Source organism: Quercus lobata, chromosome 4, assembly GCF_001633185.2.
Source record: "Quercus lobata isolate SW786 chromosome 4, ValleyOak3.0 Primary Assembly, whole genome shotgun sequence".
NCBI classification, from domain to species: Eukaryota; Viridiplantae; Streptophyta; class Magnoliopsida; order Fagales; family Fagaceae; genus Quercus; species Quercus lobata.
The window spans coordinates 8,659,812-8,687,200 of record NC_044907.1 but is presented as its reverse complement, the minus strand read 5'-3'; the positions used below and the strand labels follow the sequence as shown (position 1 = coordinate 8,687,200).

The window sequence follows — 27,389 nt, the reverse complement described above, 5'->3', positions numbered from 1 at the left end:
TTTATTTTTATTAGTAAAATTTATGATGGTTGAATAAGTGATCTGGAGTTCAATCTCCGCCTACACCAAAAATCAATTAAGGTATTAGTCTGATGAGAAATAGCTATTATCAGAAGCAGACGTTATAGTTTGAAACTATCTAAAAAAAAAAATTATTTCAAAATTTCTTTAGTATATAACAATCTAAATAAAAAATAATTATACAATGATAGTACAATAATGACTTGCTCCCTCCTATCAAGTAATATTAAATCCCACTCATTAAATTCATAACGGAAGTCACTATTCATACAAGAGGAAAAGTATGTTATCATGTGTAGTCTCTAAATATTTTATAACTTAGCAGTTCCCAACTATGCACTAATTAATCAGCTGATTAGATTGCCCTATTGAAGCAAGTGCCCTATAGGTAGAAGAAGACAATAATAGATTTGGTAGCCATGTTCACAAACTCCATAAGTCATTTTTCAGACTTAATAAATCAAGAATTTTAAAACATTATTCGCAAGAATTTGACACACTCAAAGCCCAAAACCCAAAAGTTCAACAAACTCTTTTTGGTGGAGCGCAAGGCATGTTATGCACTTTCCTTACAGTTCTTAATTCCTCTTTTCCATCCTTTGACAATAAATCAGGAATAACAAGTGACACTAACTGACTAACGAAACCAATTTACACCTGGAATTGCTGTATATCTCTTCAAGTGAGATTGGTACATGTATTTCTTTTGAAAATATTCCACTTATTTAAATTGCAGACACTCTAATTTCTAATATATTAGTAAGTTGTAACAGTAGAATTGCAGTGAAGGAGAACGAAAATCCTTGACCATAACAAATCACAATAGACAAAGATCATTTCCAGGGAATGCAGTTAAGCAAACTATCAAAGTCACAACTAAGAGTAATGGAGTACATTACAATGGGAATGAGATTTAAGTTCCCATTTCAAGAATTCCATCAGTCACTTTCTCAACAGAACTACTACTCTATTCATCTTCACTTTCATCAGTAACTTCATCAAATTCAGAATCCTCAGTGGCATGTTCACTTTCAGAGTCACTCAACACATACCTTGTCTGCGCACGGTTCACCCTTTGAGGTCTTGCTCTTGCTGGTGCATAGTTTCTTCAGTACTGGCAGAAGTAGAAGCAGAACCCGAATTTTCTTCATTTTCAGTCACTTCATTTACCTTACCAACCCTTCCCAACACAGAACCACTTCGTCTTTTCTTGTTGAATGGAGATGCCCTCATTTTTCTCACTTTCTTCTCTGGTGAAATCCCAGAATTTTCAGCAGGTTTTAAAATGTCAGTTAAAAGCTTCTGGCCCAATGTCTGAGGCTGCTGCTTATTGGCTGCACCTCTCTTCTTTGCCGCGGCAGGGGCCTTACCTGCCTTAGCATTTGCAGCCGGTTTTCTCCCACCCTTTTTCCCGGCATCTGGAGCAGCTACAACTCATCATCAATTTCATTAATATCATCATCCTCACCATCAGATATCTCCAAAACAGTTGCCAAGGGCTTCTTCTTCTGTGCAGCAGCAGCCCTTTTGCTAGGTTTTTTTTCTTCTTGGCCAGTACTTTGGGCACTTCAGTCTCCATGACTGTCAGGCATAAAAACAAAGAGAAATTTAAATCACAAATACTTACAGAAAAAACACTCCAGCAGATTCCTAATGATCACAGTAAAAGATCATGGAAAAATTCACAGGAAACTAATTATTAGTTCTGCTGAATCTCAAGTGGAAATTTTAGTTGATGCTAGTAACATGGAAAATTTTTATCTATGTACATTACAGTATTTTGTTCTCTTGGAATTGATTTTATGAATAAGAATAATAGAAACACAATTTCTCACACAAGATCATATATTATCCGGTTTGCAAACAAGATCCCCATATCATCCACTGTAATTTTTCTTACATTTCAGCTGAGTTGTGTAAAGATCATAATAAATAGTCTAATGAAATATAATAATATAGCATTTACCGGCTGATTGATCAGGAGATGAGTCGAGGTCATAGGCAGCAAGTCATTCTTTAAGCTCCAGTACATCGTCATCGTCATCGTCATCATCATCATCATCACTCAAGACTAAAGTTTGCTTTTTCAGCTGAAAAGAAAAGGTAATATCAACACGAGTTCTAGAGAAATCCTTTACGAGGAAAAATAGAACATATGAACAAAAACAGACCTTAGCAGGAGCTTTCCTAGAGCCTGCTCTGCCTTTGGGTTTTGCTGCCTCAGGAGCTTTCTCTGGTAAATCAAGCAGATGTAAACCAAAAATCAAACAAAAACTAATACATATTATAAACATAAAATTGTTTGACACCTACCGATTTCCATTGCAGCCATAGATGATGAGACAGCTTCTGCATTATTTGCCTTCTTATTATTGTTCTTCCGTGGGTTCTTGGGTGCTTGTCTAGAAGACTTCATAGCAGCTTCACCCCTTGCTTTGCCTCTCATTTTCTTTCTTAACTCCTCTGACTGAGCATCACTTTTCTCAAGCTCCTAAATGACATAAATCTAAACAGTCAAGAAACAGAAAGACACAAAAATAAACAGATCATCACTAGGAATTGTTAACTTTTAAGTCATACATTGAGTTGCCCATCCAAAGCATCAAGATCTTTCCTCCAAAAGGACTTTGGAGTTTCCTTTCTCAAATCATCAACCTCCTTATTGAGCTTATCCCTTTCAGCACATAGCTCCTGAACCTTCTCAATGGTCAAGCTTCCAATTGCCATGGCCAGTAGATACTCATAATCACTGATCTGTACCCCATTACTACTGCTGTAAGCAGGAGATTTCACTTCTGTTTCTTCTGTATCATCAGTTGCACCAGCAACTTCTGGCTCAACAGCATTAGTTTTCTTTGGAAAAGGAGTGAAACCTTTTGTTTGCAGCTCAACAAACAGATCAGATCTCTTCCTAATACTTACAATGATCTCTCCCTTCACAACTTCAAGGATAAACCTAACCTTGTTTTCCAACTTCAACAACTCCATTTCACGTTTGTTCGGAAGAAATTTCTGCACAAAATACAAAAATTGCAATTAATAATTGTTTCCCTAAGAAATGGCTGAAATTATTGAGTATCAGTTCTAATCTTTTGCTATGAGCATAAGTGAGCTCACCTTTCTTTTTTCATAAAATTCAAGTCTTAAATGAAAAAATTCTTCAAGAACTGCAGGAGGGAAAAATCACAAACAGTAAGTGTTTTATCATGGAAATAATATTGGTAAATCAATGTAAACAACTCCAATTTCTCTCACATACTTTGCTCCGGGTTGTCATACTTCTTAATCATGCCTCTTGGGTCAAATAGGTGCATATTAGTTGTGCTAATTGTAGTGGTTAGTTTAAATTTCTTCAGCAAGCCCTCTTGAGTGACCCTAATCAAGTTCTCAGGGGTCAAGAAGATGTCAAATTCTACTGTTACGTCATCACAATTCATATCAAAATCCTGCAGCCAGCATTATTTTTCATGAGAAACTGGGTACAATCTAATTCACATTGTGGTGGATAACATAATTCACAAGGACTTGAGCAAATTTACATCAATGAAAGGATCCTTGCATTCTTTATTACTAGAAGAAATAGATTCCAGGAATTCCTTGTAATCTTGTGTCCATCTACGGATTGCTAGCTCTGTTATCCTTAGAGTTGTCTCATTGACTTCCTCTATAGTTCCACAAATAGTGTAGCTATTCCCTCCTTCCTTTGCAGCAGTTTTCTCAATAGTTCCTTTAAACCATTTATACCATGGATCCATAGGCTCCATAGCATCACCATTCAACAAGTGCCTAATATTTGCTATTATGTCTCTTGGGTTGTAATTAGGAATGTAAGAGCTCCAACCAGTCCCAATTCCTTCACTACCATTGACAAGAACCGTTGGTATAATTGGCATGTACCTAAAATAACCAGAAAATTAAAGTATAAGCCTTATTTATATATAGGAGTTCTTCATACAAAATGCTAAAATCCCATCTACCAAAGAGATAGAGGAATGGGGAAAAAGATACCAAGTTGGTTCAATTGATTGCCCATCTTCATTCAAGTAGTCAAGAAGGTCATCATCATCCTTATGGAATAGAAACTGCATGATTGGAGAAAGCCGCGTATAGACATACCTAGCACTTGCATGATCTTTTCCTACCTAAAATCAAACAGATCATTTGTGAATTCAAAATGTGATAATAAGATTAGAACTAAAAACGCATACTGAACTAGATTCAGCTTTAAAGAGTGACACATGAGGCATGTTCATCTCACATAATTACGAGTGCCAAATTGGCCATTTGGTTGAAGGAGGTTAATGTTGTTGGAGCCCACATAGTCTTGTGCCATTCTGATGATGGTACTCACAAGACTCTTCTCACCGTGATGATAACCTGAATGCTCAGACACATAACCAGAAAACTGGGCAACTTTTGCTTCCTTGACAAAGTTCCTCTTGAAAGAGCAGAAAAGAATTTTCCTTTGGCTAGGCTTTAGGCCATCAACCATGGAGGGAATAGACCTCCGAAGATCTGCCATTGAAAACAATATAAGCTCCTTGTTGACAAAGTCACTGTATTTTATGAGCTTGCCTGTCTGATCAAGGTGAGTACCAGGCTACCATTCAGAAGGTGTTATATTAGATATATATTCATTCACTTTCTCTAAAAACACAAGAAGAAAGCATGGCAAAACTTTGACCTCAAACTGCCTAAGCCAACTCTTCCTCTCTTCTATCTTCTTCTTACTAAATGCCAGCTCAATGGCGTCCCCATCCTGTTCATCTTCCCAAATAAAATCTTTCCTGTGTTTCTCAAGATTTGCAAAGTACTCTCTTCCTTCCTTTGATGTGCTTGTTCCCAACCCCTAAAAAGATACAAACAAATCAATATGCAAAAGGCAGAAAACAGATAATAAAATAAAATGTTCTGTAATTGGTTCACATGTAACAAATTTAACAATGCAAACCTTATAGTACTTGATAGACCACCCACTTGCATTGCCCGTCAAATTGTGCTTCCATGACTCGTACTCAGGCATGGTATAAAATGATAATTGTGTCCCATTTTTGTGTGTTGCCTGCAAAGATGATAAATGATCATTTTCCCAAAGAAACATTCCACTTATATTGAAGTTGTGCTAATATTTGAACTAGTTAACTGAAAATACCAACCTTCACAATAGGAGTGATAACCTCAATTAAGAAAGATGGAACTTTTAACAGTGATGGCCAATATGAATGAATAATATTGATCTACAGCCCTTTGATGTGGGAACCATCATGATCCTGTACAAAAAATTATAGTTAAAATTTTATATTTGTTGAAGGCTGTCAGTGTGCCTTGTAGAGAGAATTGTAAGCATTAAACAAGAACAAAACAATAAGAGAAACTTAAGGTGCACCTGATCAGTCAGTATCATCGAATGACCATATCTCAAAGATTTTACATTGGTGTATTCTTTATGCTGCTGAAGTCCAAGAATCTGCTTTATGTACCCAACTTCTTTATTCTCAGTGAGCTGTTAAGCAGTGGCTTTCCTCACATTGAGCAATTTACCTCTCAATGGGAACACACCATAGTAATCTCGACCCTCAGCAGCAAGCCCGGCCAACTGTATTAAAATGAATAACGCCAAAAATCATACAAAGTGAAACTCAATAGAGCTAACTTTAATGCTAAAATACTCTGCACAATGACACAACAATTTACTGCAAGAGCATTGGCCAAATCACCTTCAGTTAAAATCAAGGTACATTTATCAGATTCCTTCCCTCCTTCACCTTCACCTTAAATGCAAATTTCTGTCTAGAAAAGTGTTGACATATATAACTTGATTCATAGAATGAAACAGCTGGAACATGTGCTCAATCCCAATACTCACCGATATAAGAACCACTACCAAGAAAGTGAACATAATGGGAAAATTAATATGAGCAACATGAAGGGAGGAGGTCCAATTAGTAACAATAATGTATTCATAATTTTACTTGGGGACCCAAACAGTTGGAACATTACTCATTTGTTGTCTTTTGATTGATAGCTATAGTTAATTAGCAATCTTTTTGGGGATCTCTAATAAAAATTTATTAAAAAGTGAGGACCTCTATCCATACAAGCAGTAATCACAGAAACCCTTTAAAGAATTACAAGCTAAAATGTAAATAATCAACAAAGTCTACAAAAGAGAAGGAACTGTAGCTCTGCCCATACCAGCAGACCACTCATAAAGACGGCAAAATTAAGTTCATGAGTAGCCAACTCAATGCCATTAAGCATGTGATTATTTGGCATTCCATTTAAAGCCTTGTGAAAACTAATGACTTCCTGTTATTGAAACTAGAAGGTGCGGATTCAAGTGATATGCCATAGGTGTCATAACTCTAATTGTCCACTGCTGGATTATTTTGTATGCCAAGCATCCTTAAGAATGTAAGGCAATTTCAAAGATGAAAGCAAATGCCATGCTAATGAACTGAATGCACTCACCAAGCGATCGTTGTTCAATGTTCATGGAAAGTTTTAGGTGCAATCTCACTGGAAAATCACATATTTTCCTTGAAAATCAGCTAGTCAGTTAAATATGGATCCTGACAATGCTAATCTCTTATTTTCTTTAGGAGTTGTATATCAACCACATTTCTGTCAGAGCAAGATCAGATGGCTTTCTCATCAAAATATATGCATCATGTCTGGACCTTCCACAAATAGAGAAAATAGTAATATCAAAACCTGTTGTAGTAACTAATGGCATCTTTAGTCCAGATTAATATAGTTCTCTTGATAGTTCTTGTGATTAATTTCTATCAGAAGCTTTTTGAATACTATTATGTAGGAATAAAGGTCATACTTTGAGAATTACAAAAAATAATGTAGGAATAAAGGTTATACTTTTGAGAAGCACAAAAAATAACATTTATGAGAAAAAAACGTCACAAGTGGTGAAAAATCCAAGAATCATTTACCATGAAATTAAGCCATCTATGAAATCAGGGAGTACTCTACAATCTGCTCTAACAACAAGCTATGCTCTTCATTCATTAGAACCTACCAAAGCTCTGTTTGAGAGTGAAATAAAAACAAACTAAGAGAGGAAACTAATAATATGCCAACGATATTGCAAATAAATTTCCAAAAAAAGAAACCTAAATTATGTGAAAAGATTAAATTTGGTAACAAATGAGATAGTTACGTTCCTTTTCTAATAGTTTGCTGCATAATCTTATTACCAGCTAGGTTTGAAGAAACATGCACTCTTAAGCTTGCTGGCTTCAGTATTCAATACTCCTCAGGCCTTGGCTAAAATCCAGTTACCGATAAACTCACCATACCTGATGAAAGGAAAAAATGAATAGTTCATTTGTTTGGCTACCACTTTGAGCATTAACTATGATCTTAACCCAAGGCAACCTGCAATCTAAAAATTTATATAGTTAGACAAATATGGTACTTTGATTTTTTCAATAAAATGTAGGAACAACTTCCATTTAATTAAGGATGATTGATTCATTTTAAAAATTGAAATCAATTCCAAGTGCAGCACCAAGTAATATCCACCCCTGAAACTGTGAACTTCTAGAACACCAAGTGTAGCACCTTTCTTTTCAATGAACACCAAGATACTAAAAAAATTTAAGAGTAAATGCAGAAATTATTCTGTTATTGACAAAATAGTTCTTAGCAACTTAACTTAAATTTTGTGAATTTTTGTTGTGGTTGTCATCATCAATTGTAGATATTGCACAACACGAAAAAGGAATAAACACACACACACACATATATATATAAACACAAATGCTACACAACAAGCTAATGTATGTACTGTAGATGTATACGCTAGATTTACTCCCCCCCAACACAAACATTACCACAATATCACCAAGTGCCAATTTTGACACTATCTACACAGTGAGAAACCTTGGCATCCAGATACGCCACCTAATCAACTCAGTTTGAGATACCATGATATAAATAAGAAATAGATAAAAGGAATATTCACATATTTTGTAGAGTTGTAGAGAAAAAACAATTAATACCATTGAGTTGTTGAAACCAAACAGTTTTCATTAAGCTCCATTTCTTGGAGAGAACAAAGAAGAAATTTTGATTTTGATTTTGATTTCTATCGAGGATAGGGAAAAAACTATATGTAGACATAAGTTTTCTTACCACTGAAATGGATCCCCGTTTGCATCTTTGTGGTAAGATGAAACACTAATGAATTCCCAGTATCTACAAATCTTTTGGCAATCCTCACTGGTGAGAGCACAAATATCAGTGGCCAATCCAACTCTCCGATACCCTGCTTTGCTTCTTGCTTCTTGCTTCTTGCTTCAATCTCCTAAAAGTCACATACCCACCTCAAAAATAAATAAAAATTACATCAACCCAAAAAGAAAATCTCCACAATCAAGAGATGAGAGAGAGAAAGAGGGCTCACCATCATTCAAGAGAAGCATGCAAAGAGCTAGTGCACACTTAAAAGCGTTGATCTTTATCATTTAGCTTGGTTCAAACAAGGCCTCACCTTCACCTTGTAAGCCAATTCCAGAAAATTGTTTACATATATATAAATATATATATATATATATATATATATAAATGAAATGAAGCTTCCAGAGACATGTGCTAAATCCCGACTGAATGATAGGGCTCCTACAAGAAACAAAATTTTTTTATTAAAAACCAAAAAGTGATGACTATTCAGTTTCAAGACTATGTTTTACTATAGCTGGAAATAAATAATCATTTATTCTCTTCTATTAGATAGCTATATATATATATCAGGAATTCAATCACAAAAGCCACAAATGTTTCATGAGTATCAATTCAATGCCATAATGTTGTTAGTTATTGAATTCCCAATGTATATCATTTGATTACTAGTGAAACCTCTGTTTCTTTGGTTTAGAAACATATTCAATTCAATTAGAAATTAACAATTGATTCATATATCAAGCAGTGCTTTTAATAAAACTAATTATTTGTAGACATGGTAGTATTTACAAAAAAAAAAAATTGAAGATATAACAGCAAGTTGGAAGTTCATATAACAAGAAATTGAATCAACTGAATACCTACACAACAAGCTAGTTCCTGCAGAATGACTGCCAAATTTAATTCTTCCCACAATATTACCCCGATATCACTCTGTGGTTTGTGCCCAATTTTACTCTGTCTACACAGCGAGTAATGATGCATAATTGCATATAAAACAGATCAACTCATCAACTCAATTCAAGATACAAAAATGTAATTTGCCAAAATGAAGAAATAGATTAAAGGGACTAGGTGACAAAAGTAATAATTTGTTTACCATATTTCCAAAATAAGAAAAGAAAATCAAAGATTGAAACATAATCTACTCAGATTTATTTAATTAGAACATGCACTCCTATAGCAAGTGAAAATACAATAAAACAAAAATTGATATTAGTACATAAATGGAATGCATCAAGTCACACGGTATGAGAGACCAATTTTTTATGTCAATTAGGATAGTGTATGAAAATTACCTCAATGGTTGATCAAATCCTGAAGTACACATCAAAACAATACATCCAGTCATGTTGCTGATATCTGCAGAAAGAATAACTTCAACCCAATAAATACCCAATGTGAGACTCATCACACACCCACACAACACACACTTAAAGTCAATATCCAATCAAATACAGGGCATCACAGCAACCCCAATCACTTGTTGAGAAAGCTCTCCTCTTATTTCTTCATACATCACCTAGTGGCTAATTTTACTTTGTTTTACACAATGAGAAATGAAGCACCTCATCAGCTTAATTCGAAACACAAACATGTAATTTCTTAGAATAAAGAAACTGATTCAGGAAAATTCACATATTATTTTTCCTAATAAGGGGAAGTTATAAATTAAGGAATACAAAATTAAAAATCATATGAGCAAATAGTAGAGGTTAAAAGGAAAGAGAAGAAAGAATGAGATAGTACCTATGGTTAGTTGATGAATTTTTGAACAGCCCAATTGGTTTGATTAAGTTGCAATTATTATGAGCGAGTCTTCTGTGGTTCATTTGGTTCTTCATCTGAAATTCAATCACCAAGAAATATATTGAAATAGTCAACGAGAAAAAAATGAGATAAAGAAGAAAAAGAAATTGGGTTTAGTTAGATACCTCAGTTGGTTTGTTGCTGACTTATATCCCCTCCTCAGATACCAAACTTCAAGTAAGTTTGGTATATGAGCAATTTTTGGCCAATCTTCGCCTGTTTCTCTGTTGCATCTTTCCAGTAAGATGGGACAGGCACCAATTTCTAGCGTATTCAAAGAGGTAAGGCCTTGTATCCATTCAGGCAGTGATTTTAGTTTGGGGCAACACCAAATATGTAGTCTATGCAAAGAGGTAAGGCCTCCCATCCCTTCAGGCAACGAAATTAAATTGGGGCAACTCGTAATTTCAAGGCTCTTAAGGCCTTGCCATTCTACGGCGTCCCAAAAATTTGATAAATCAACCTCCATAGAATACGCAATTGTCATTTTCTCAAGCGTAGTGAAATGTTGCATACCTTGAGGAGGAGGACCACGACAACAGAGAGAAACGAGGTTGGACAGGTTGGGTAAAGGCTCCTTTAGGGTCCCAATTTCCAGATATTCTAATTTGGAGAGAGGGGCAAAGGAGGAGTTGGCAATCTCAATCTGGAGTGTTGATGTCTGCTTCAATGGCTTCAAGCTACACATATCCAATGTCAGCCTTTTGACGTTTGGAAACAGAGGAATGGAAGTAAGCTTAGGGCAATTCTCAATTTCTAAGTCAGAAAGACCAGGAAAAATGGGCAACAAATGACTGTTATCATCGTCTTCCTCCAAAGAATCCCTTGTCTGTCGCCACCATCCCTTTAGATTAGGGCAACAAGAGAGTTCGATTCTTTTTAGAGATGGGATGAATGAAGAATTAGAGAGCTCCTTACTGCAATCTATCTCTGACATGTACTCTAGAGAATCCAATTTGATGAGATAGAGACCCTTGAGATGAGGAAATTGCCCCAACGGTGGCAGATGTTGGCATTTGTTATAGTCTTCTAACCGAAAATTTACAAGAGCTGTGAACGATGGTATCTGTTTCAACGCTCTTAGTTCATGAAGTTCCTTCAATCCACTGTTACGCTTAAAGCGTGAACCGCTATTCATTCTTATACAAATTAATGACAAATCTTGAATACCAGTCATTTGCTTCAATTCGCGTGGAATGTTAGTCAAAGAAAAAGTAGTATTGATCTCAAGAAGCCTTAGGCTGACCAGTTTGGTAAAATCACTGGGCAATTTGGTAATAGGACATTGATGTAGCTTGAGAGTCTGCAAATTATGCAATCTCGTAATAGAATTAGGAAGCATCCAAATGGAGTTATTGGATAGATCAAGATACCTTAAATGTTTCAACTCTCCAATATAACTTGGAACTGTTCTAATGCCCATATTATGCAAATCCAACAAGCGAATGAACTTAAAACATGCAACAATTTTAGAATCAGAAATTAGTTTATGTAGATATCCAAATTGACCTTGCACCATAAATGTTCGTATCCTACTAGCTTTGAACAATGAAGTTGGAATTTGCGATTGCGAGCAACCACCAAATGACACATGAAGAGTTTTTTCATCAATGATTTCTTCTTTTGGATTACAAGTGGTGCTATAAGATCCCGCTACTAATTTTGCAAGATCATGCAAAAGATCATGCATTTTGAATTGTAAAATATTGCCCCCCTCATCCTTCTCAACTTCCTGAAAAAATGATCTCCAAAGTAAATCCTCAATATACTCATGGCCAACATCTTCTAGGCATTGATTTTGATTTAAAGGCTTAATAAAACCTTGTGCCATCCACATTTGAATTAATTTTGGTTTCTGAATTTTGTAATCCTTTGGAAATAAACAACAATAAGCAAAGCATTGTTTCAAATGTGATGGAAGATGATTATAACTCAACTTAAGTGTTGGTAGGATGTCATTTTCTTCTTGAGGTACTTTTGAAAGCTCACTATCCTTAAAAGATAACCACTCTTTTTCCGTGTTTTTAAAGTATAATAGGCTTCCTATAGTCCTTATAGCAAGGGGGACTCCTTTACATCTTTCAAGGATTTCCCTTCCAACTACTTTAAAGATTGATTTCTCTGGCTCTCGTCCATTTTCAAATGCCATCTGTTTAAATAAAGACCAAGACTTTTCTTTATCTAAACCCTCTAACATGTATGGTTGAGTAGTTTTTGTAATCTCTGCCACTTTATTACTCCGTGTAGTCACTAATATTCTACTGCCTATTGCTCCATCCATTAAAAGAGTTTTTAGTCCAAGCCATTTCTGACGATTCTCATTCCATACATCATCCAACACAAGTAGGTATTTTTTTCCATCAATTTCTTCCTTCAGAATCTTAATTAATTGATCCATTTTAAGTTCTTTTTGCTTCTCATTTTTGGCAGACTGTAGGATATTTTCAACAATCATTTTTACATCAAAGTTATCAGAGACACACACCCATAATAATTTTTGCTCAAAATGTTTCTTGATTTCTTTATCATTGAACACATACTGAGCTAATGTGGTCTTTCCTAATCCTCCGAGACCAACTATCGGAAGGATTGAAACATTCCCTTCAACATTGGGATCCAAAAGAAATTTTTTAATCTCTACCTTATCTTTGTCTCTACCAATGACATCTTCAGTACGTACAAAAGAATGAGTTTCTCTCACCCTATAATGCCTCACTTGTGTCTCTACAAGACGTTCATCTAAGTGGAACCCCTTATCGTTTTTGATGGCATCTAGCCTATCCCTCATTGCATTAACCTTATGACCCATTTTAATACCATATGCATGCTGGTTGGATTTGGAAAAGAAGATGTGTACCTCTTTTGCTTTCTTATTCCGTGTCATCACTTCCCGTCGTAAAGCTTCAGTGGAGATTACATCCAGCAAGTCGTCCGCTTCATAAAGTGCATCGTTCAGCCTTTTCAGCCACACTCTGACTTGATTGTTGTGCTGCTGCTTCTCCTCTGCATCCAGAAGCACAGCACTGATTGTCGAAACTGTGTCGTTGAGCTTTTCAATCTCGTCTTTGAGATTCCAGAGTAGTATAATCTCTTGGGCTAAAAGGTTGCCCGCTTTCTCTGTGATCCCCTTAGCAACGCCAACCAAAGCTCCTTCCGCCATTTCTTAGTGGGAATTGAATGAATAGTAACTTTGTGAGGAGAGTAAGATGAGAATGATTTCCGTGAGAGGAGGATGTAATAGACAGAGCGATCAAAATATAATAAAGACCCGGGGCCTTGTGTACTGCATGACAGTAAAACGCGTAATTGATGATGGGCCATAACGATGCGTTTTCACATGCTTATTTTCCTAAAGTTACTTTACTTTACCTCAAAGTCAAAAGCAAACAATTATTTCGTGGTAAATAAGTGTGTGTTTGGGTTGGACTTATCGTACGTTGTGTTGTGTTTCTGTTTTTTTTTTTTTTTTTTTTTTTCACGCGTTTTCATTTGGAGTATTGCGGTTACTGTTTATTAAACAGTAACCGCAATTGTTGACTTTCTGTCGTGAACAGTGCATATATATACTGTTTACGGACCCACAAATTACACTTTTTATCAACTTTTTTATTAAAAATAGGTCCCACGATACTATTCACACATTTAAAAATTATTTTACTACAGTGTTTTCAGTTTTCAGTTTTAAGTTTCAACAAAATAAGTTCTATCCAAACAGATCCTAAATATATCGTGAATGATGGGACATGGGCCCTGGCACCGAAAGGAAGCCCCGTGGATCCCACAGCGTTCGCAAATCCCAACTCCGTTACTCTTTGAAGCATCGTTGGCCATCACTTTGGCGTAAATAGCTTTACAATTATTGTGGTTTCAAAGTTTTTTTTTTTTAGAAGATATTGTGCTTTCAGAGTTCTAACTTTAAACTTGATTCTCCAATATGTAAACTTAGAAAATTTTTGTGAAATTATTTTGGTGAAATTTTAAGCATCATTGGCCATCACTTTGTCCTATTGTGAGAAAAAAATCTCTTATAAAAAATATTGTGAAATTTTTTATGCATGTGGTATTGCTTTTCCTAGTCTCCTGCAGGCTGCGGATGTGTGTTTGTTTTTTTTTTTTTTTTTAGATTTTTTTTTTTGTATTCGTTTTCAACCAAAAAAAAAAAGACAACACACTTGACATCCTATAATTTTGATCACTTTTCATTTTAGATAATTAAATCTAAAATTTTTCTCAAAAAAAAATCTATAATTTATCATATTATAATAAACTTTGATAACACCGCATTTTAATCCTTTTGTCCATTATCATTAAAAATTTTCTGTTATATCCTTTCAAATGACATCATTTAATCCCATCAACCAAAAAATAAATAAATTACTTCATTTAATATCTTAAAAAATAATTTTAGAGATTATTTCATTTATTTGTTTAAACCAAAAATTGACAATTATAAGGTGGAAAGTGTATTTTTTTTTTATATAGAAAAAAAAATGACTCTAAACAATAAACATTAAATGTGGGTAAACTTATGGAGTCTAATCTCAGATTAGGTAATGAGGGGAATATTTACATTACGTAATATACCACCTCCTAGGCAAGAGTCATGTTTCTAAATGAAACTATCATATTCCAAGGAAGTATAGTCGAACAATAATTTAAAATAATGTTATAGAAACTATAAATATTATTATATACATTGTATAAATATTATTATATACCCATTTTCCTCTCTCCTGTGTGTGTGTTTGTTTCTCAAAAAAAAAAAAAAAATTGTGATGACACAAAAGAATTAATTAAAAATTTAATATATTATGTTGATCATATGACACTAATTAATATTATATTCATTGATGTCAATTTATAAGTCCCTTATACTAAAATTTATAGCAACTTTAGTATTTTTCAATTATGTTGATACTATTAATATAATTTTTCATAAAGGCAATAACCAATATATATAGGAATCAAAATCCAAATACTTACCCAAGACACCATTAGATTTTTGTCAAGTACTCAATTAATATTTATAAATCACATAATACAACAATTTTCAAGATAGGATTCCAATTTTTTCAAGTAGAGACTTGAGTTTCAACATGTTATTAGGAGATCTCGAGACATTATGAAAGTGATTTTTTTTTTTCTTTTCAATCATTTAGGTGGCAGAGAAATAATTAGATAATGTTATGAAACAGTCTCAAGAAATATTAAAGTAGTTACCCTCTGTTTTGGAGCTAGAATTGATTTCTCATAGCTTGATTTGTTGTCAAGTAAATTGTTTGAGAAGTATTTATCAATCATGGAAATTTTTGGTATGCTAGTTTAAAGTCACATAGTTGTTCACAAATTCACAAATAGTCTCTTCATGGATGGGTCTTGATCTATCACTCTTACTATAGTTAGGACAAATTATATGTGGGTCACTCTAACTCTCCTAATAGAGATAATCTCACATAAAGACCTTATATTTAATATGATAAAACATTTTATGCATTTTTTTTTATATAAATCCTAAAGCTATTAGTAAGTTTACTTTAAAAGACTTATAAATTGGCGTGTTAATATATGTGATTGGTATCACATAAATAATAATCATTTATTTTTTTAATTTTAATTTATGTTTTAGAGTTTGATATATTTATTTATAAGACATACGTAGTATAATTTGTATAAATTATAATATCACCATTTTTCTTTGTACCACCAAAGGCAAAAGGTCAATGTTGTGTAAAAAGAAATAATTTTCCTATTTTCTTTTTCCATTTTGATCATAGATTGGAGGTAAAGGAAGATACAATAAGAATTTAAATAAGTGAAAGAGGGAATGTAGTAAAACTATGTGAAGAGTTAATTACTACTTTTGTATGGATTCCAATTAGCCTCATGGGTAAACTCCCTTGTCGTTGAATAAGAGAATTAGAGTTCAAATTTTGTCTACACTAAAAACCGATTAGTGTCTTAGCCTGATAATGAAAAGCAATCATAAAGCAAACGTTATAACTAGATTGAAATTTTATCATACCTCTATAACACAATATAAAATAAAAAGACTACCACTTTTATTTATTTATATATAAAAAAGGGTATAATGTTAACTTTCTTATGCTATAATAATTTTTGAGTTACTTAGCTACAAATTTTGAAATGTATAATCTGTGCATATTATAGATATAGAAAAATTAAATATACATTTGTTTAAATAAAAGCCTTTTTTTTAATATAATTTTATTTGTTTATATGTATATATATATATATGTGTGTGTGTGTGTGTGTGTGTGTGTGTGTGTGTGTGTTTGTATAGCATCTTTAACCAGACTATTCCATTTTTTACCCATAAGATACACTGAACATCTCATGGACCAATAGTGTGATAAATGGAACTTAGACCTCAAGGTTACAACATGTCCATCAACCCACCGTATATGGGTATCCCCAAAGGGGCATAAAAATAAACTTACATAAGTTTGTAAATAAATTTATAAAATATTAAAATATTATTTTAAATTTATTGATAATAAAAATAGTCTATTTTGTAGTTAAATATATTGATAAATTTGAACAATATAAGATTGTTGAAACATATTTTTCATAAAATAAAATCATTCTATCTAATTAACTCCGATAATATAATTTCTAACTATTTGGGGGGGGGCGGAGAGAAATTGAGTTAATCAAACAACTCGTAAACAAACTCAAGCTTGTTCAACGAGATAGTGAACCAAGATTTCACATATAATCTTATTTACGATGATAAGTTCAACCTTAGCTTGTATTCAAAATAAAACCAAAAGAAAAATTTTGAATTTTTTATACTTGTGGATTCAGCTTGTTTTTAACCTAGGTGCTACCATGCATGACAATGATGTATACTTATTACAAGGCATAATGTTGTAAACAAAGCAAGCTTCTTCTTGTCTACAAGTGTTAGCTTATGTCTCAACTAGTTAAAGACTCGTGCGTTGCACAACTTTATCATAAACTTATAGAAAATATATATATATATATATATATATTTTCATATATAGGAAGTGTTTATTTATTTATTGCTAAATGCTAATTCTTGAGATTTGGGGGAAGGGGTAGCACATATCTTTAGGGTAGGGTGCATCCAATGGAACTTCAATCATAAAACATTGAGTACTGTTGACACCCTATTTTGCAACCCGTATTTAACCTCACATGAAGGGTAAAAGGGTAATTTCACATTGAAAATATGCATCTTGATTCTGGTCATTAGATCCTTAATCTCATTTCACCAAAATGATCTTGATGTTGTAACGATCAAATCGACTGGTCATGAGCCCTAATCGGACCATTAGATTGAAAGTTATCATCAAATCAAATTTTAATGGCTGAGATGCACTATTACAAATTGAGTCTGACTATATGTGATTATGAACAATTGATTTCAATTGGTTATAAATATAATCAATTTGAGATCGATGATGTGTCATAATTTGATTGGTTAGGACTACATTTTATGGTAGAGTTGCATACATCTAATTAACTAGATAGTTAAATATTAATTATTCAATGAGTAATTCGTGCAATTATCTTTTAATTAGAGTAAATTTAGAGCCAATTAAGTCTGAAATGGGAGTGATTGGAGCCTTTTAATGTTAATTGGGAGCTAATTTGGGGACCTATTAATGTTAATTGTGCTAAAACCATTTTCTAACAAATGACCTCTGCTTACCATTTCATTGATATCTCTCAGAATATTTTGAATCTATGAATGAGGTTATTTTTCCCAGAAACTAGACATCCGGGGCTTCAATTTAAGCACAAGAATGAGACAATTCTGATCAGAATTGAGGCAGATATGATTTTTCAAAGTTGGCTCTATAGGCTGTGACAGCAGCTACGGGAAAACCGAATTTTGGCTTGCTCCTCACTCCCACCAATCTTTCCATTTAATGCACCAGATTTCCCTAAAGGCTAAAATGAGGTCTAGGTTCATGATTCCTTGTCAACTCTCATTAAATGGCCTTCCATTCATATTTCCTCTACCACTACTAAATAAACCCCCCTCTCTTTCATTCCAAAAGACACAAAAAAAAAAATCCCCCTCTCTTCTCTTCTCTTGAGTTCTAGTGAAGTTGAGTAGTCTTGTCATATCTTGGTCTTCCTGAGACTCAAGGTATTGAGTGAGACTCACTCTCCCTCTCCTAGCTCTTCTTTTCCTCCACCCTTAGGACCTCCATCAAGAATCCCCTCCTCCATCATATGGATCTTGCATGAAGGTATAATCCCCTTCCCTAATTGTTTGCTTATATTGCCATGATGAGAATTTAAGATTAAAGCATGATAATTCCCTTGAATATGTTTGAATGTTCTTAATTATTCTTATGTATTCTTCACATGTTCTTAGTTGTTCATTACATGTTCATGCATATCACTAGATTTAATCTTAAATTCACATCAAAAATATGAAAAACATGTTTGTTTAGTATTTCTTCAAATCCTTGAATCTAGGTTATCACTATTCACACACATTCACTAGAGTTTATTTTTCAATCCAAATGCCATGCTTAATAAATTGAATTAGGGTTTATCACATGCACACACTTTAAATTCAATATACAAATTGATTGACATATTGGATGATGTGATATGAATGTTGGCCACCATAGTCTAGAAGACCGGTTTCACCGGGCAAGGTGGGTGCCTAACACCTTCCCATCTTGTAACATAGCCTCCGAGCTTAGATCAAGGGTTAGTAGATCAAATACTTATCCATGTAATTTTTTATTTTTAGATTGTAACTAGGAAACAAAGCCATGTACTTTATCTTAGATTGTATCTAGGACCAAAGCCATGTAATTTTCCTATGATCAATGTAAATTCAATTTCAAATTAATAAAATGAGGAATTTTCATTCATGGTTTTCTTTTTTCCAATAATTAAATAAGTGGCGACTCCATTGTAAAACCCTTAATCTAAAGGGAAAAGTATAACTAGTCGAACCTCCATTTTGAGAGGCAATAACACGACTCCACCCATTCACGTGGGTTTGGCCCAACATCATCATAAAACGGGCCGGGGCGCGTCTCTCACAAGTACCTGAATATATAGTATGCAATCCATAATAGTCTCTCAAAGCTTAAAAAAAAAAAAAAAAAAAAAAAAGTACTATTATTAAAATTTAATGATATACAAAATAATAGAAAATTTAATGATTGATAAAAGTCATCAAATTTAATGAACAATTTATCATCAAATTTATATTAATATATGCTTAATAATGATCTAAAAAGAAGATTGTTCTCTAAATCAAAATTGCGAGGATATTGATAAAAGTCATCAAATTTAATGAACAATTTATCATCAAATTTATATTAATATATGCTTAATAATAATCTAAAAAGAAGATTGTTCTCTAAATCAAAATTGCGAGGATGAAAGTAACATTTCAACATTGAACCCGTGTCATAATACACCAAAAAAAAAAAAAAAAAATCATGTCTAAGCATATTTAATGATTGATTCTCAAATTACAACCATATAAATTGGATAAAACTTAAGAAAATTAGGTTAAACAAAAGACAAAAAATACACAAAACCTATTCAATTTGATGGAAAAAAAAAATTCGAGTAAACAAATGATTCACTCATCCAAATTTGTTCTTTTAAAAGTATTAATTAAGAGTATGTTACTATATTAAGTCTTAAATTATACCTAAAACATCATTTTTTTTTCATGAGTAATAAACTTTATTAATAATGTAGATTATTAATAACTAAACGAAATACAAAAAATTATGGATGAAATGGAAGTGATTCCATAAAATCTATAAAAAGTGTTGCTATTTGTAAGACCCCACACAATGAGACCTATATCATGAACCATACAAATATGACACGGACACAACTATACATCAATTCTTAAACACACACATGTTTATCAATTAATGGCTTAAATACATGATTAGTCAGTAAAGTTTAGAGTGATTATGCTTAAGCCCTCAGATGACGTGGTCAAACTAAAAATGCTCTATAGGGACTAAAAATAAATTGTAATTAATATCAATCACTTAAGTTTTTTAGGAACTAAAAACAATAGCTTTAAATTTTAGTGAAGTATTAAAATCATTTTTGGCCTAAATGCAATCACACTCTTATTGAATGCAATATATTTGAATTTTGACAGAACGACAAATAAATAAACATTCATCGGTCACTTTTTTTTTTTTTTTTCCTTTTTTGGATTAAAAAAAAAAGAATGAGAATAAAGATTAAGAAATTAAATATGAAAATAAAAATAAGAAATTTAGTGTGAAGGAAGAAAATTACAATTTATTGAGAATTTTGTGTCTATTAGTAGGCGTAAGTTGAGCTCTTCAATCATCGTTCGATGATGCGGTGGGTTTAGTTTTAATAGTTTGTTTGTGACCAATATTCTCCATTTTTCTAAACCACCAAAAAACAACCTTAGCTATTTTAAACTTTTAAGGGGAAGAGTTTTCAAAACAGAAAACGAAAAACCAGAATAGTAATAAAGACCTAACATGTTATTGAAGAATCCAAAAGCAGCCAAGGAATACACAGAAACCTTGCTTAATTACAGCTTTCTTTAGATTTTCGCCTTGTAATTTTTCTTCTATTCTTCTTGTTGTTGTTGTTCGGGGAAGAGAGAGAGGAAGTTGAAGAGTTCACAGTATTGGAATAAGATTATGAAAACACTATTTGAATGTTTTGAGGTTTGGCACTTTGCTTTTATACCGAAACTGGAAATGTGTGCTTTTATAACCTTAGCTATTGTTGCACAAAGTTGAATTGCACACGGCCCGTGTATTGCATATCCATCCCACACACACTATAATTCTCACTGATCCAAACTTCAAGTAAATAAGGGGGTATTTGGTACATGCACTTAAAAACTAAAAATTGTTATTTGAAAACATGTGTATAAATACGTGTGGGTGAAAAAATGTATAGAAATATGTATAATGTTATTTAAAAACTGAAAATTGTTGTTTAAAAACATGTACCAAACACCTCCTAAGTAACGTAAGCTAGATTGTTATTAGATTTTTTTTTCTTTTTTTTTGGTTTACGTTAAAGTTAATGTGAAGAAGTTTTTTTTTTTTTAGAATTTATTTTATTTTTTATTTTTATAGATATACACTTACTTTAGACATGAAGCACTTTTTTTTTTTTTTTTGAAATAAACTACTTAATGATAAGAATGAATTAGAGTCATAGTAGTATACCCTTACTTTTATATTAGATAATTTTAAATTGTGAAGAAGTTGATAACTTGATATGAACAAAAAGAAAATGGAGTTTACCTAATCAAGAAGTTTAGGTTAATTACATATTATTTTTTTATAAATAATTTATCCCGAAAAAAATAGCTAACGTTATTAGCTAGATTGTTATTAGTTTTTTTTTTTTTTTTTTTTTTTTTTTTTTTTTTTTTTTTACGGTTAAAGTTAACGTGAAGATGTTTTTTTTTTTCTTCTAGTATTTTCTTTTTTAGATATACACTTACTTTAGACATGAAACACTTTTTTTTTTTTTTGAGATAAACTACTTAATGATAAGAATGAATTAGAATCATGATAGTATATCCTCACTTTTATATTAGATAATTTTAAGTTGTGAAGAAGTTGATAACTTGATATGAACAAAAGAAAAATGGAGCTTACCTAATCAAGAAGTTTAGGTATATTTTATCCCAAAAAAAATAATTAACGTTATTAGCTAGATTGTTATTAGAATTTTTATTTATTTATTTATTTTGTTTACGTTTAAGTTAATACAAAAAAGAAGTAGTTTTTTTTTTTTTTTTTCCTTAGATAAACTACTTAATGATAGTTACGTGAAGCAAGTGATAATTTTTTTTTTCTTAGATAAACTACTTAATGATAGTTTTTTTTTTTGAGATAAACTACTTAATGATAAGAATGAATTAGCGTCTTGCTAGTATTCTATTCATTTTTAATTCTTTAAAATTCTAAAAATTTAATAAAATTTCTGCAATTTGGTGAAGCTACTTGGCGCAATCACAGCGTCTAAGCCCAACTTTTATTATATATAATATGATATGATATGATTTCTCCTCTCTCAATTATTCATACTTTTAATAATATTTCAAATTCAAGAGTATTATAACTCAATTGATACTTTATGTTATTTTCAACATGGGTATTTAGGATTCAAATTTCTCTCCTTCAACTAACAATTTTTTTTAAAATGGTTTTTCTTTTCATTTTCTTTGTATACAATAATTCATCAAGAATCTAATAATAGAACTTTTTTTGAATTTTATAAGACCTTCTCCAAAAATAAAAGAAAATGTAATGTCAAAAACCTAATTAACTTTTTTTTTTTTTTTTTAAAGACATCCAAATAACGAAAGCAAAGGAGAAAGCAAGAATAGATAAGGCCAGTCAGTCAAAAGATAGAATTCCTGTGTTTTTTCCCGAATTTGCATCAAAAGCAAACGACACACTAACTTGCGGTATGTATTAAACAAACATTTTTCTACTCAAATAAAGCTGAAAATTGAATGGGTAAGACATGCCATAATTGATAATTCTATAGAAAACAGATCTTTATGCCAAAAAGTTGGTGCTCTATCTCAATGTTTTGGCTTCTTGCATTATTGTTAGCATTGATTTAAGCTGCACATGAAATTATTAGGTCCGTGACACTTCCCCTTTAACATGATGAGTGGATCTTATCTATGCATTGCACATTGGGGGGCCATCACTTGACGGAGAGGAGTCTACTTAACAATTACACCTAATCATTTTTTTAAGGAAATTTATCAAGGAAAAGAACCGAGGCAACAATCATCGCCATCTCCTCTAGACCTAGGACTGTAAATGAGTCAAGCCGAGCCAAGACATGTATTAAAAGTTCAGGCTTATTCATCTAATTTTATTTCAAACACGTTTCGAGTCACCACCAAATAAGATTACATGTTCAATTTTAGTTCATTTACTTGTCGAGCAAACTCGAGCTTGTTCACGAACTACTTATTAACTTATTCTTTTCCTATATATAGTAAAACTATGACTAAAATGTGTTTTACCCCTTCACAAATTTATGAATTTTGAATATAAATGAATTGTTCATATTATGAATAAACTATAAATAATAATTTTATATTATATGAATCAATTTATAAACTTATACAATTTAATTTCAAGTTTATATAAATATATCATTAGACAAGTATACACATAAATATATAGTATTATATATAATTAATTTGAGCTCCCATGTTCACGAACGCATTATTATGTTTAAGCTTAACTTCTTTAATAATTGTGTCTATATTTGGACTTGAGTTTGGCTTGTCTACTAAACAAACAAACATAAACAAGTTTTTTTTTTCAAGCTAGCAAAATCCATAATGAAAAAACTAATCTGAATTAGATCATTAAAATCATCCTCAAATCCATATTGATTCTCAGAACCATTATTTTGTACATAGTATAGTGTTTTGTCTATATATTCCTTGAAACCACCTTCCATCTTTAGAAGCCACATTTCTCCAAAATATCTATTATTGATATGCCCACTTTTTCAATAATCTACATTCACCACTCGCCCATTAATTAAACTCAAGATTGCAACAGCTAAACAATAACACAATTCCATTCTTTCTTGCTCAATAATAACTCAAACCTCTAAATCCCACGTAACATTACACTCCATTAGTAAAAAAATCTTCTCCCCTCTGAAATATCCTTGCTTGCATGAGGCCATGAAATCCAGTACCTCTGATTCATAGATGGCTTCTTATTCAAGGTAAGCAGCCTATGCAGAACACTTTCACACAGTCTCACAGCAGCCCTAAAATGAACATCTACAAAAACCAGTCAAAAGGAAACAAGCTCAAGTTGTTCATAAATAGTTTAGTTCATTTACAACCTTATTTAAACTTATTTATTTTGTTATGTCTATAGACTTTCTCAATAATTTTCCATTTTATCTTTCACTTTGTTTGGTAAAGTGAAGGGGTGGAAAGAGAAAAGAGTTAAAGAAAGGGAAAATAAAAACAATGGGAACCATTAAGTGACATATTGGTATGAATACAAAACTGGACTCCCAGAAACCCCAAATTGGCTTATTAATAACAAAAGAACCCAACAATCACTATGAATTCCATCGTTCAATTTGAAAACTAACGAGCGTATCTTTGGACTTGTTAAATTCCATCCTACCCGTAAAAGATTAATAAAAAAAAAGGGTAAATTTCACTAACTACCCCTGAGGTTTGGGGTAATACCAAGCAAGTCCACAACTACTCAAAACTAACCAATTTGGTCCAAAGTACAACTTAATCTCTAAACAGACTTAACAAATGTTATTTTTTAACTCTCCCATCTCTCTCTTCTCCTCTCTGACCCAAACTTCTCCTCTCTTCTCCTCTCTACCTCAAAGCTCTCTTCTCTCTCAAGTCTCAAATCACCAATATAACCACTGAGACATAATCGGCGAGACCCACAACAGAAGGTTGCAAAATGGGCTTTTTCTTCTTGATTTTTTTTTTTTCCCGATATGCCGCTCCGTGAGCAAGGAGTGCCACGTATGAGTTGCCTCTGACTCGCCGATCCAGTCAGTGATGTCACTTTTTGCCAGGGATGTGGGCACAGGCAGGTGATCTAACTTTCTTTAGCAGCTTCAGCGGAGTTCGAATCTCGGCGGTGAATCTCGGTTGCAAGGTTTGATTTGGTATTTTCTGTGTGGGTTGGATCTTTTTTGAGTTGGTGGTGGTGGTTTTTTGTTTGTGGGTCTCATTGATTATGGGTTTGGGTTTGAGAAGAGGTGGGTTTTGTTGAATTTTCTGGTGTTTCTGGGGTGGGGTTTGTGAACCTTGAGTTTGGGTTTGTGGGTATTTTCTGTGTATGGGAACTGTGGTTTGTGGGTATTTTCTATGTATGTGAACCTTGAGTTGTTTGGGCAAGCATTCTTCAAGGGACGATGACACCGATCTTGTGGTGGGGCCATCTCATGGTGTCGATAATGACAAATTTGGTTTCAACGGTGGTGGTGCGTGGGTTTAGTGGTTTGGGTGGCTGAACTTGGTTTGGTTTGGCCGTGGGTTTTTCAATTGGTTTGATTTGCGTGGCTGTGACTGTAAATCTTTGGTGGTTGGGCTCCTATTTATGGTTTTGGTTTGTGGTGGTGGGATTTGTGACGATGGCGGTGAGGCGGTGGTTTTGGTCTCAACGAGTGGTGCTTGGGGCTATACACCAATCGGTTTTGGTGGTTGGGTGTCTTGCCGTCTAAGTTTTGGTGGTGGTCACAGTGGTGGTTTGGGTCAGGAAGGAGAAGAGAAAGAAGGGAGTTAAAAAATAACGTCTGTTAACTCTGTTTAGAGATTAAGTTATACTTTGGACCAAATTGGTTAGTTTTGAGACTTGCTTGGTATTACTCCAAACCTCAGGGGTAGTTAGTGAAATTTACCCAAAAAAAATAAAAATAAAAATAAAAACAAAACAAAACAAAAAAGAAGACACAATCACCTTCTTTTTTTTAGAATAAGTATTTTAAAACACACACACATACAAGAGGAGAAGGGAGAAGATCTTAAATAAACTGACAGTAGTATATATCCAAAATAGTCTAACTCTTAGATACACAACACATGCTTTAAAAGACACAATCACCTAGATGAGAGCTGTAGGGACACGATTTTTCACGACCTAAGAATGACATTGGGCTCGTATGTAAAGGGCCCAAACAACATAATTTGTAGAGTGTGGGCTTGAAAGACTTGACCTTGGTCATTGGACAACGGTCTAGTCGTGGTTTTTATGGAAGTTCATATGAGGGTGGACCTGGCGTGACTGACAAAACCTTTCTTCGGTGCGACCTATGGGGTTTTTGTCCTCGGATCCCGTCCGAGGAGCTTAGTGTTCTTCTCGTTCTCCCCTTTTTAGGACTTCTCCCTCCGGGACCTCCTTCCCCCTTGGTTCTTCTTCCCTTTTATACTAGTAGTTACTTTCCTTTCAATGTCCACGTGTAAGTTTCACTTTCTAGGATGGAGACTTGTCCTATTAGCCCATACCTGGAGTGGTTGGGAGTAGACGTAAAAGTTGAATAGCATGGTGAAGAGCATGGGCCTGTCAGACGCAGAGTTCTTTATTATAGTATTGACAGCTTTTTCACTTGTTCTGCCTCCGTACTGAATTCGTCCTTTTCTTTAGGTGTTCTGTGAGGTGCCAAGCATAAGATCGTCCTCGACATTATTCTTAGGCCTTTTTTGGACTTTCACTACGCGTCCTCGGAAGTTATTCTCCTCGGCTTGGGTCTTGGGCCCTATTGTGAAGTGGGTTGGGACCACAAATTCTCCGGCCCCACAAGAGCAATTGAATGTTAATGCCCTTAAGACAATCCGATCTAAATGTGAACTATTAACTTAAAAAAATTTTGATTCTCAAAAAAAAAAAAAAAAAGGTTAAAAAAATATTTGGATTGGAATTTTTTGGGTGATTATAGGCTTATATTGTACTAGCCATGTAAACTAAGAATTTTAAAAATTACTTTCTAAAATTAGGCTTCCTTTCCCTACTTTTGTGCACTAAATGGGATATAGGATAGACACATGGTTATTTTAGGGCATGTGTCGCATTCAATGCACAAGAGTATTAGATAGAATCCGAACCCAAGTAGCTAGTTTAGCTAGTAATAATCATTTTAAGTAAAATAATGTCTTATTTGTACCTTTCTCTATAAATAAATTCCTCAAAGACTAATCATTAGTTTATAAATTATATTGACTAAATAATTGTGAGTGATAAGGAAAAAGGATTAACAACTACTCAGGAAAAAAGAATTAGTTCCATCTGCAGTCACCTTAAAAAAAAATTCCATCTGCAAGAAAGGTGCTTTTATATTATTGTTTGTATAAAAATTGCACATTTGCACATCTAAACTGTTTCATGTCCGTACTGTTATTATTCAATATATATATATATATATATATATATATATATACTTATATGTAGGGGAAATTATATAATAAAATGAACCATACTCTATCCCAAGTTAGGTCACAAGTTTTTAATTTTTTCAATTAACATCTCAAACTTATGAAACTATTTCAATTGGAAGTCTTTATCTACCTTTATTATTTATTTACATTATTATGTACAGTTGTATAGCCACAAAAAAAGGGGAAAATTGTTGATAAAAAATTAAGTTTCACCTTGGTTAGGGCTGTCCACGGGTCGGGTCGGCTCGGGTTTGGGCCTGACTCGAACTCGACCCGACTGGATCGGGTTACAAAAAATTTGACCCGAAACCGACCCAATAATGGGTCAGACCCGACGGTTCGGGTCAACAGTTGAACGGGTCGGTTTGGTCGGTTAGGCGGGTTTGGGCCGAAATTGGGCTAA

General features: G+C 33.3%; 2 protein-coding genes and 1 pseudogene across 6 annotated transcripts; all 3 read right to left on the bottom strand.

Annotated features, from left to right (window-relative positions):
- Positions 1 to 805: 805 nt before the first annotated feature.
- On the bottom strand, positions 806 to 9,739 carry LOC115984514 (annotated as a pseudogene).
- Positions 8,617 to 12,973, bottom strand: LOC115986350 (putative disease resistance protein RGA4). 5 transcript variants are annotated; one of them, XM_031109243.1, is made up of 5 exons: positions 12,887 to 12,973; positions 10,155 to 11,291; positions 9,970 to 10,064; positions 9,519 to 9,582; positions 9,097 to 9,181 (listed from the first exon to the last, which is right to left on the bottom strand). In XM_031109243.1, the coding sequence occupies exons 2-3, from the start codon at positions 11,204 to 11,206 to the stop codon at positions 10,061 to 10,063; spliced, it is 1,056 nt and encodes a 351-aa protein (XP_030965103.1). In that variant the 5' UTR covers positions 11,207 to 11,291; positions 12,887 to 12,973; the 3' UTR covers positions 9,097 to 9,181; positions 9,519 to 9,582; positions 9,970 to 10,060. The 5 variants fall into 5 exon arrangements, with proteins under 5 accessions (XP_030965100.1, XP_030965103.1, XP_030965099.1 ...); XM_031109240.1 differs by lacking the exons at positions 9,097 to 9,181; positions 12,887 to 12,973 and adding an exon at positions 8,617 to 8,658 and having other exon boundaries at positions 10,155 to 11,372; XM_031109239.1 differs by lacking the exon at positions 12,887 to 12,973 and having other exon boundaries at positions 10,155 to 11,372.
- Positions 11,375 to 13,358, bottom strand: LOC115984513 (putative disease resistance protein RGA3; the record flags this gene model as incomplete). Its single annotated transcript, XM_031107532.1, has 1 exon — positions 11,375 to 13,358. A coding segment is annotated over exon 1 (1,815 nt), but the record flags the coding sequence as incomplete, so codon positions are not given.
- Between the last annotated feature and the right edge of the window lie 14,031 nt (positions 13,359 to 27,389).